The following is a 12,372-nucleotide window of genomic DNA, read 5'->3' as shown; positions in this document are numbered from 1 at the left end:
GAGCACAAACTTGACCAGCATTAGAGTTTCCTCTGTTTAAATAAAAACAAAAATGTATCCATCCATCCATTTTCTACCGCTTGTCCCTTCCGGGGTCACGGGGGTTGCTGGAGCCTATCTCAGCTGCATTCGGGCGGAAGGCGAGGTACACCCTGGACAAGTCGCCATCTCATCACAGGGCCAACACAGATAGACAGACAACATTCACACTCACATTCACACACTAGGACCAATTTAGTGTTGCCAATCAACCTATCCCCAGGTGCATGTCTTTGGAGGTGGGAGGAAGCCGGAGTACCCGGAGGGAACCCACAAAGTCACGGGGAGAACATGCAAACTCCACACAAGCCCAGGATCAAACCCAGGACCTTCGTATTGTGAGGCACAAGCACTAACCCCTGTACCACCGTGCTTCCCCAACAAAAGTGTATGTTAATCCTTATTTATTGGTGCAATACATCATTGGACAATTTTGAGTAGTATTTCAAGTCAAGGCATAATAGTTTTTTAACATAATTCGACCAATGGGTGCTTCAAGTACAAAGTGCTTATATAAAATACTTTATGTAAAAAACCTTTGGTTTGTTAGTGCAGTCAGACCGGATGTTATTGTGAAGGCTGGAAGTGCGCTGCTGTTCTTAAGGGCGCTTGATGGCTGCTTTATTTTTGAGTGGAAACAACTTGAGGATGAGTTACGGCTCCTCTCCTGTCTGTACATTGAGATTGTATCTGTAGTCTCGTCCACAACAACACAAGTAAATGAGATGGGTTGTCCTGGCTAGCATTGGCTTCCTAGTCTATTTGCAGATTTAGCCAGTGTTTTAAGTGGCCTTTGACTGTTTTGGGATTAATGAGCGGTCCTGGACCCATAATTACGTGTTCTTTCTCTCTTATGATGGCGGAATTTCAAACAGAAATATGTCATCTCATGATTCTTCGCGTTTAACAGGATTACAGGATTCTATTTTTATTGGCCAATTCGGTTATGGGGGGGGATCATAGAGCCCTACTTGACCTCATGAAGCACATGGATATGATCACAACTACACGTACATTCTCCAAACTGATTATTAACACAAAGAGAAATCATATGATCCGAGCAAAACACGTGCGCCGAATCTTGTCAGGTCAACCGATTTATTTCATAAACTGTTCTATCCCTAGTGTGTGTCTGATATGCGTCAGTCTTTTTAGTGCCCCATGTCCCTTGAGGAACCACATGACCAATTCCAGATGTTTGCAGTCGGCATGATTGCGTGCGAAAAAGAGCGTGTGATTTTTACGCCATCCCTGCCACCCAGAGCTGGCTTATCGTGCTTGAAAACCTGCGGGGAAGGGCAACACTGTCGCCACGGTGGTGACCCCAGCATCCTTCAGCTTTGATCACACACTCCAAGGGGAGCACACAAAAATACCAGATTGTAAAGTAACGGGATATGCGCTGAGGTATAAAGGCTGAGTTAAAGTGACCAAGATTTGGAGAGAAGCTCTTTGAAACTGCCGAGTAATAAGGACGCAAAAACATGCACACAAAGTGAACAGTCCAGCAAGTGCAGGCTGAATTGAGAGATAAGATATCTAAACTTCACCTTCCAGAGACGCTCTACTATAACACCACACCAGCTCATGCCAGAGACGGTGTGTTTGTGTATGCATGTCAGTGTCAGTGTCTGGCGTGCAGTCAGATGTGTGTGCTATGTGTTGCTTGTGTGCACTATCCTTCCATAGAAAAAGTGCAATTTCGAGTCAAAATCTTACCAGCAACACTTCAAAACTGCGTGATTTTAACCATTAAAATCTCATTGCAGTATGGCTGGGTTAGTTTTTGCCTCATCCCTCACTTAAAGTGTGAGTAAAGAATGTGTGAAGAATGCACTACCGACCTGATAAGTCTGTAAGAAAAAGAGATGATGCAGTATTATCTGCTCACAGATGCTACCCGGTGGTTGTTTGAGCACACTGCAGCTGGTCCGGGATGAATTCACACGCGGGATTCCCACACAAATGAGGCAAAAAGTAACCCAGACCTATTTTAATTTAATTTTTTTATAATTGAACAGCAAACAAATAGAACATAATAAGATGGTGTAACTTTGTGAGTTTTTTATCATGTGTTTATTATTAGTAGGTTATCTTTTTTATTTCGGATATTTTCAATTTCTATTATGATGTAATAATAATGATTTACTCTATGTTTTTGTGTTTGGGAGTTTTATTATGAGATGTTGAATAATAGGTAGGTATTCTTCCAGGAATGTCAAAAAAAAAAAAGGATATTCCTGATAGAAATGATTTTTTTTTTAAATACCACTACTACTACTGCTACTGCTAATAATAATAGTAAAAATAATAACATGGGTAATTAGTGGTAGTGTTAGTAAGAGTGTTTGGTTAAAAACAAACTCGTTAGATTTGACTACAATTATAATTTACCTAATTAAGACATTCGTACCACTATCAATCGTGAGATCGACAGGTGGGTCGGTGCGGCGTCTTCAATAATGCGGACGCTGTATCGATGCGTTGTGGTGAAGAAGGAGCTGAGCCGGAAGGCAAAGCACTCAATTTACCGGTCGATCTACGTTCCCATCCTCACCTATGGTCATGAGCTTTGGGTTATGACCGAAAGGACAAGATCACGGGTACAAGCGGTCGAAATGAGTTTCCTCCGCCGAGTGGCGGAGCTCTCCCTTAGAGATAGGGTGAGAAGCTCTGCCTTCCGGGGGGGGGCTCAAAGTAAAGCCGCTGCTGCTCCTCCACATGGAGAGGAGCCAGATGAGGTGGTTCAGCCATCTGGTCAGGTTGCCACCCGAACGCCTCCCTAGGGAGGTGTTTAGGGCACGGCCGACGGGGAAGACCCAGGATACGTTGGGAAGACTATGTCTCCCGGTTGGCCTGGGAACGCCTCGGGATTCCCCGGGAGGAGCTGGACAAAGTGGCTGGGGAGAGGGAAGTCTTGGCTTCTCTGCTTAGGCTGCTGCCCCCGCGACCCAACCTCGGATAAGCAGAAGAAAATGGATGGATGGATGGATGGTACCCCTGTCAATTACCATTTGATCAAGTTTTAATTTGTTCATTATCTTATGTCTTTCTTTTTTAATTTGAGTGTACTGTAGAAATAAATTCTGTATCTGTATGCAACATTACCTGCTTTTAAATTTTAAGCCTGTCTCCATGCAGGAGTTCACATGTGTAACGCTAAAACCTTGTCGAGGTCCACACTTCTATAATTAGCATTTGTTTCTCGTCACTGGTCAACTGGGAGAAATCAAAGGGTTTCACAGCGGAGCATTCCATTTTGAACACCCAGTCCAGTTATCAAATATATTCTTTTTCCTTGTCCAATAGACTGCAAAGGAATAGTTTAAATTTAAGGTAGCCCCTCTAATGATGACATCTGTGGCAATTATTTAATAGTTCTGGACTGGAGGTCTGAATTTCATAATGTGTAGTTTGTGTTTTGGCAGCCTCTTCATTCTTCGCTTGTGCAGAATTTGAAGGAATTATCAAATATGTCTGCCAGATGCATTGATGGATATTGTAGCAATATAACTTAAGAAGGGGTCAGCCTGAATACATTTCCAAATGATGGGAATATGACAAAAGAAAGAACCTCTCAAATTGTCAAATTGCACCAGTCAATTTGACTGGTGACGGACAGAGCCAGCGGAGTGTAATTTGCAGCGATCATTTTAATGATTCTGACTTTGAAAGAGAAGGGTTGTGGTTGAAGTTTGAAAGGAAAACAATTTAAAAGACTCAAGTGATACTGTGTTTTCTCAAACTGGAGAGTCATTGAACGGTTGTTCTGTGGAGTTTCAGGAAGTATGGGGTGGTCTCCTAAAATAGGTAAAAGAGACTGATATCACATTTCACCCTGATTGAAAAGTAATTGAAAGGTAGATCATTGATGAGCCCTTTGTCTGCTTTTGTGTTTTGATTCACCATGTTGGGGACACTCAGGAGTGCAGTTGTCCGTGGCATCATGTCAATATTTTCCTGTACTTATTTGACTGATGCATGTCTTTTTTGTTTTTTCCCCCTAATTTAATATTTTAATTATATTTTATATATCATTTTTGTGGGTTACTTGTTTTGGGGGAGAAAAATAAGAACATTTAGCATGTGTTTGATTGTATTTCTGGACTGTATATGTCAAAAGTCCAATAAACAAATCTTAAAATAAAAAAAAGACTTAAGCGAAATGCGATCCGGAAAGTCAGATTCCCCCTTGACGACAGAAAGACTAATTCAGAGCTTGCGGAAAAACGGAGAAAGAAGAGCGGACCTGGTGCTTAAAAACAAGAGATAAAGAAGGTAAGACGCTAGTATTCTATTTGATGTCCTTTTCTACTGATGTTTTCTTCAAAATGCTTGAGGAAAATCTGACAGCATGAGGAAACAGGCTGTGGTGTCTATGGAAGAGAAGAAGGGAAGTCCGGAAATAGAGATTTTTAATATTTATTTTTTGTGCATATTTTTAACCATATCAGTTTTGAAGTAATAATGGACCGGGGTGACAAAAACATGCAAATTAATCCAATAATCGTTTTTCATGCCTTTTTCCACACTGTCTAATGGGAAAATGGCTCTAGTTTGGTAGATGACGTCACACAAAGAGGGGGCGGTATATCAAGTCTGGCGATGAAAAGGGGGCGTTCAGAATACAAATATTTATCTACCTTTTACTCAAAATCTAATTGATATTATGGGAAAGGAATGTCTGATTCATTTTCAGAAGTAAAAAACACTATTGTTCATTTTTTTAAATGTTTATTTTTTTTAATAAATGGCTGTAATGATAATGTCAATGAGGGATTCCTAATCACTGCTATGTTAGAATTGTTATTAATATTGATACTGTTGTTGATAATATTCATTTTTGTTTGACTGCTTTTGGATTGTTTTGTGTCATATTTGTGTGTCCTCTCAATCGCTCTGTTTATAGCAATTCTGAATGATGCTGGGTCGGGTTTGGTTTTGAATTGGAATTGCATTATTATGGTATTGTTGTATATTGTTTTGTTGGATTGATTAATTTAAATATATATATATATATATATATATATATATATATATATATATATATATATATATATATATATATATATATATATATATATATATATATATATATATATATATATATATATATAAAAGAAGTAAAAAATACATAAAGAGAACTTGTTAGTGAAATTTGGGCTATCTGGGCGCTATGGGTCCTTTAATGTTTATGAGCTTGGGGGCAAATATGAACCTAACTTACAAAGAGTGTAAGTCAAGAAAAGACAGGAAAGGATCTTAAAAAATAAGTTTTAGTGGAGCGACATCTGTGTGTTGTTAATAACTCACCGGACCTCTCAGCTCAATAAGTTCCTGTCTCATCTGCACGATGAGGTGGTCTTTAGCCATGAGGGTGCGATATAGACGTTCATTAAACTCGATCAACTCTCCGTGCATCTCGGCCACCTGTAACACACACACACACACACACACACACACACACAAACACAAATTGGCACGTTATGTCATTAAAACCCACAGCTATAATAAAAATGGAAAACAATTAAATTTACAATTCTCGGTTGCACACAGAGAAGGAGCAGTCCAGGTGGAGTCTAATTAAAATTGACAGCAGGACATATTTTGGGAAACAGTTTAACTCCATCCTGTGGTGGAGGGATGGAGCCAAACGGGGAGCAGATCCAGCGTGAGAGAATTGAAGTAGGCAAAAGCAGTTCAGAATCCTGCCAGCCAGCTAATCAATTGTCTTCAGCTCTAACGAACCTTGACAGTGTTATCCACAATTCTGTGCGCTCATGCAAATAGTTCTGACAAATGACAATGTGTGTGTATGTGTGTGTATGTTGGATGCCCCATCTTCTTAAACTGGCCAGACAGGGCAGATAGGTCTCTGTCGTGAGACTGACAGCTGTGACACACACTGTGCTTTACACAAGGCACCTGCTGTCACAACCACTTCAGCGGGGTGATGTCACGCGATTAGCAGGTGAGACCAGTTCTGGCACCACTGTTACTATAAGATCGACCGGTAGCCGTTAACTTTTTCACATTCCATTTGAAACAGCATGTCACAGTGTCCTCTTGTGCATACTTGACTGCAAAATTGCTGGAATGAAGCCAGAAGAACTTAGCATAGTCCAAAATAAAACCCAAATAGTCCAGCAGAAGATGTACAGAATGGATAAGCAATGGACGTACCGTAATTAATCACTTTGTAAATCAGGGGTCAACAGGCCTTCTTTCAGGATGGATGTACAAAATCTTGTACAAAGTCAAACAAGTGGGAATTACATCTTACATTATTTACAGCACCAATGTTGTAACAGCCTACACCATTGACAATAGAAATGCCATGTTGTGTAACTGCATTCAAAGGCAATGTCACACTAATCATTGAGAGCCCACACGTATCAGTGATGTTATTGATAGACACAACCACTCAAATACCCAAATATTCATTCAGCTCTCCGTTCAAAAACAGAGCAATAGATTTATAAATATACACTAAAAAAAACATAACGACCTTAATATAAGACAAGTCTGAATTTAACACCTCTCTACCTGTTCTTTGAAAAAATAATATCATGTTTTCAATAGCAGTGACAAATTGAGGACTTTAATGGATCTCATTTCATTATGCAGGTCCACCTTAATGTATTGGTTGGTGGGTGTAGTGCAAAGCAGGGGTCACCAACCACCAGGCTGCAGAAACATTTCAGGCACACTAATAAAAAATGAAAAAGAAAATGTCTATTCAGCTTTTTTTCAATAGTTTTATGAATAACTAACGTATTTCTGTATCACTCCGAAGTATAAGTCGTACCAGTCATAAAATGCTTCATAAAGATTTCAGAACAGGGGTGCCAATTACGTTGATCTGGAGCTACCGGTTGATCGTGGAGAGGCATAAAACAAATTGACGTAAAAATTACAGATCATCACTCTTCTCTATGACGTCTCATTCGTCCTTTGGCTGACATACACGGCAAGCGAGGATCTTGCGAGATGACCGCTGGCTGGTGTGAGCCCAATATGAGGGACAAAAACGACGGCACACTTCCTGTCTTCACAATTAAAGTGCTGCTCTATCCTGCCTGTGCTAACAAAATAAGGCTCTCAAAAAACCATCGTACTCAAACTAGGGAGCTACGGAGTTAGCCTCCAATGTAAAGGATATAAAAACGAGCATGGAGCTGGACAAATAAGAAACTGAAAACCAACTACTTTCATATGGAATTGGAAAGAGAGGAGGATTTTTTTTCCCCTCTACAATGTGAATTTAAAGTTGTGGAACTTATCAGCACCTACTATAAATCTTGTGTGATAAAAATCAATGCAAGTCATCAGAATAAGGTAATACTATGGGTGTAACGGTACGTGTACTTGTATTGAACCGTTTCGGTACGGGGGTTCCGGTTCGGTTCGGAGGTGTACCGAACGAGTTTCCACATGGACATATTAAGTAGCGTAACGCACGTTGTGTAAACAATGCACACCGAGGCAGCATGCTAGCAGCTAACGGGCTAGGGTAGACTGACCATACGTCCTCTTTTCACCGGACATGTCCTCTTTTGCGGAGCTGTCAGGGCGGAGTTTCTTAAATGCCTCTAATGTCGGGCCTTTTGAGTTAGGGTTGCATGTATTTTTAATGCACGTTCAGGGTTAAGAAGGGGTTAAAAACAAAACATATTGTGCGCGCAGCAGCATTCGTGAGGGAGGGGCAGAGACAGAGAGAGCGAGAGAGTTATGATAAACGCGCATGCGTCGCCAGGCTCTGCTTTTTATCCATAGATTTATCAGATTTTATTTTTTATTATCTATAGCAGGGGTGTCAAAAGTGTGCTACGGAGGCCATTTGCGGCCCACAGCTAATGTTTTAAAGGCCCACGGCACATTCTAAAAATACTATTAAAATAAACAAAAACATAACAAAAGTGAAATAAAAAAGCTTAAAGGTTAAATGTAATTTAGAAAAAGTTGAAATGTTGACTAATAAAACAAAGCTGTTTTTTTTTTCTTTCAAACTGTCATTGCTCAAAACATAATATTGAATCAAAATCAATGTTATTATGAATTATTGACCTATCCAAGGTTCCGATTACTTCACATCAAATATTCCACTAAGAAAAATATTTTTGGTGGAAGATTTTGCAAATTTGGTAAATAAATAATCAAAAAATTAATATTTTGTTGTTTTCTTACTGTACCGAAAATTAACCGAACTGTGACCTCTAAACCGAAATTTTTGTGTACCGTTACACCCCTAATATATAGATATACATATATATATGTATATATATATATATATATATATATATATATACATATATATATATATATATATATATATATATATATATATATATATATATATATATATATATATATATATATATATATATATATATGCACATATATATACATATACATATATACATATACATATATATGTATATGTATATATGTATATATATGTATATATATATATGTATATATGTATATATATGTGTATATATATATGTAAATGTATGTATGTACAGTATGTATGATGTGTATATATATATGTAAATGTATGTATGTATGTATGATATATATATATATATATATATATATATATATATATATATATATATATATATATATATATATAATGTTTAAGATACAAAAAAAAACAAAGGCTATTAAATTGCCAAATATTATAGTGTGAGGTTAAAGACACCCTTGTAATTAGGGCTCTTAACAATGTCTTTCATCAACACAACAGAACAGCTCTAAGGAAAAATGCCTTTCCAGGGAGACTATGCTTTGATTTGTGCATCTCTTTGTTTCCCAGTATAATGCTGTTTAACTGCAGCTCAGAAGCTATGAAGAGAATATCAATGTGCGTGTGTCCTCGGGCTGCCACTTAAATCTCTCCTCAGCCAAATACAACCTAAGCTCCTGAGGAAGTCATAAAATAAAAAGGTAGATACCACGCCTTCACTTCCATGCGGCTGAGTTTAGACATACTATTTTCTACTTTGCATATAAAGAAGTCTTGAGAGAAATACTAATGAAATAAACGGGGTCAAGTCGACTGAATAACTACTTTGGAGGAATACAAGACTCCCTTAAAGATGTTAGTTGTGTAAAGTATTTAAATAACTGGTTTAAATTATCTTAGAATGTGTAGAAATAAATTAAACAACTGGATTACTTTCTTCAATCTTCAACGAGTTCTTTGGCCTCTCCCATTGTTCCAAGTATTGCTTGAGCCAATGAGTGCTGTCAAACAAATCATTGTATGTAATGCAACACGACTTGCTGCAGTCAATCATGATCACTAAGGAGAAGTTAATAGATCATCATCCAAATCCTTCTGCACCACTTGTACAGTAGTAGCTCAACTTACAAGTTTAATTGGTTCTGTGACAGAGCTCATAACTCAAAACACTTGTATCTTAAATCAACATAACCTATTGAAATTAACTGAAATCAATTAAATTTGTAATTGGCCTGCCCAAAACAGTACCATATTATTACATAACATGCCTTAAAAAACAAACTTTTAGATAACAAATAGTGTATAAAACAATACAATAGAATGTACTACAAACAACTATGAAATAATGTAATAATAATGTATAGCATTTACCTTAGAGAGTATGACCTTCTCGCTGCTTCTCCATCAAACACACCATCCGCAGCTTTTATGTAATTTCATGGATAAATGTCTGCCATTTACATGTTAGCTCAACATGCATGGCTGGCATTATACTCCTCCTTCTTCAATATGGTGCACACTAGCAGTGATAAGCTTGAAATGCTTCGCTAACTTAGTGACAATTTTTGTCAAGTGTTTAAGGATTTTTTCTTTAATTCTATGAATACAATCCACTTCTTCTTTTCAGCGCTGTCCTTTACGCTTACTGTCTTCCATCCCCTGGTTGAAAAACAAAGTTCAGTATTGATGACAAATTAATAAATGTAGTTGCTGTAAATGTATACAGTATGTTTGTATTTATTTCTGATGCGTTACTAATTTAGTAATATAGAGCATAATATAAATATGGAGCAAAATAACACTGACAATAAATAAAAATAAGTACAAATTTGTGTTATTTTAAAACTAAATATGGAGTAAAAATAGCTATATAAAGTGTTATCATATTACTCTGACCAGTGTGAAAAAGCAACATTGTTAAATAATTCTACACAATTCATTGTTAATTGTGACACTAAATTTAGTAGAATTAACTCTGAAAAGTTGACACTGGCCATTCAGTAAATTTTACTCTATTTTTGAGTGGGACCAAATGTTATCTGAAACGGAGTTAATATCAACTCTTTAAGACAGCGTTTCTCAAAGTGTGGGGCGCGCCCCACTGGTGGGGAATAGAGACATGACAGGTGGGGCGCGAGGAACGGGAGGAAATTTCACTTTACTTTTTTTTTTTTTTTAATTATATTCTTAGATTTTTTTTTTTACTATGCTTTCATTTTCTATACACACTGTAAATCACTTTGTGATTCTGTCTGTGGAATCCGCTATATAAATAAATGTAAATTACTTATTTTTCCTGTAGACTTTAAATTTCTAGGTAGGAGCGCAAGTTTGACAGAGATAGCAACAGTAACTAATGGGGGCGGGGCTAAGCGGAAGCTCTGTGAATGGCGAGTCACTGTGCGAGGATTTGCTGTTTTGCAAATACATTTAAAAAAAAGAGCCACTGCTGATGAGCTGTTCGAGATAATGGACAGTTTCCTCAAAGAACACAACCTTAAATGGGAAAACTGTGGGCTTTTGCTCTGATGGCGCACAGACCATGGCAGGGTAAAGAAACGGGCTGCAGGCTCTAATAAAGAGGGTTGCGCCAAATGCGCATTGGACACACTGTATGTCATTCACCGGGAAGCACTCGCGTCAAGCCAGCTCAGCCCCGAACTCAATGAGGTTTTAACAGTGGCAGTGTCAAGCCTGCAACCCCGATTTGAAAAGCTGTGCAGTGCAAAACAGGCTCATTGCAGCCACTAATGCTGGAGTACTGTAAAACTCATGTTCACTTGCAGGGGAGCCGAAAAGGGGGGGGTAAAGGAGACGGATTCTAGGGGCCCATGATGGAGGGGGGCCCAGAGAGGCCCCTAATGATGATGAAATTATAATACAGAAAAAATAATGACACTAAGTTATTAACTAACATATAATCACACATGTTTTATTTTCCATGTCCTGGTAACAATACCTTTATTTGTTATTTAGGGCTATATAAATAAACATTGATTGATTGATTGATTGATCAACACCTGCAGGGCCCTCCCTTCCCCCCCTCTATTTACGTAAAATGGTTCAGTCCGACTGAATCAGCTGCAGGTAGAGCACCGACGATTTGTCACAGACAGACAGCGCCACAGCGGGCAAAGCGGAGGAGACAGCAGTATGCCTCAAAAATCAGGCAGCCAAAAAAGAAAGGAAAATAAAATAAGAAAGGAGAAGGAGTTGAAGGGTCGACAATATGTTAAGTTAAAGTTAAAGTACCAATGATTGTCACACACACACTAGGTGTGGTGAAATTTGTCCTCTGCATTTGACCCATCCCCTTGGGGAGCAGTGGGCAGCAGCGGCGCCGCGCCCGGGAATCATTTTGGTGATTTAACCCCCAATTCCAACCCTTGATGCTGAGTGCCAAGCAGGGAGGTAATGGGTCCCATTTTTATAGTCTTTGGTATGAGTCGGCTGGGTCACCCAATATTTCCCAAAAAAAGGTGGGTTTGTTAGTTGTGGTGGAAAGTTATGCATATTAACTTTGTCCCTGTCTGTGGTAATAAGCTAGCTCACTTTTCTCACCATGTTAGCTCAAGAAAACTCTGGATTTTTACATTTTACTGCTATATTAGTTAAATAATCAATCCAGTCAAACATTAATCAAGCTGTTCTTATTCAATAATAGTTGATCTCCCCTCTGTCAAAATGATGCCTCATTCTGAACAGAGTCTAGTGCACCAGCAGCAGCAGCAGCTGTCTGTCAGCCCCCAAGTCCCCCTGCCCCTGAATCAGCCCCAGTGCCCCCACATGAGGAAGGAGGTGAGCAGCTGTGTGTGTTGAAATAATAATAATAATAATAATAATAATATAATACAAAATATAATACATTTTACCACAGTCTCAAGAATCAGTGGTGCAGCAAATAAATGACTCAAAATTAATTCCATTGTATTCAGAATACCATTAAAATGCATAATTGTATGTAAAATAGCATCAAAAAATGTTGCCGCTGTGTTGGGGGCCCTGTAAAGATTCTTTTCATGGGGCCCAAAATCCCTAGCGGCGCACCTGTTCACTCGGCCTGTCTTGCCAAAATGCATAGCTCC

At 38.5% G+C, this 12,372-nt stretch overlaps 1 protein-coding gene across 1 annotated transcript in view; it reads right to left on the bottom strand.

Annotated features, from left to right (window-relative positions):
- snx29 (sorting nexin 29) overlaps positions 1-12,372 on the bottom strand; it is a 344,206-nt gene that overhangs the window by 103,855 nt on the left and 227,979 nt on the right. The window contains exon 16 of the mRNA XM_062056216.1: positions 5,353-5,469. Coding sequence (XP_061912200.1) covers positions 5,353-5,469 — 117 coding nt within the window. The remainder of the gene's footprint in view (positions 1-5,352; positions 5,470-12,372) is intronic.

This window comes from Entelurus aequoreus, linkage group LG08 (genome assembly GCF_033978785.1).
Source record: "Entelurus aequoreus isolate RoL-2023_Sb linkage group LG08, RoL_Eaeq_v1.1, whole genome shotgun sequence".
Taxonomy (NCBI): Eukaryota; Metazoa; Chordata; class Actinopteri; order Syngnathiformes; family Syngnathidae; genus Entelurus; species Entelurus aequoreus.
The sequence above is the reverse complement of the archived record's forward strand: the minus strand, read 5'-3'. Positions and strand labels throughout refer to the sequence as shown.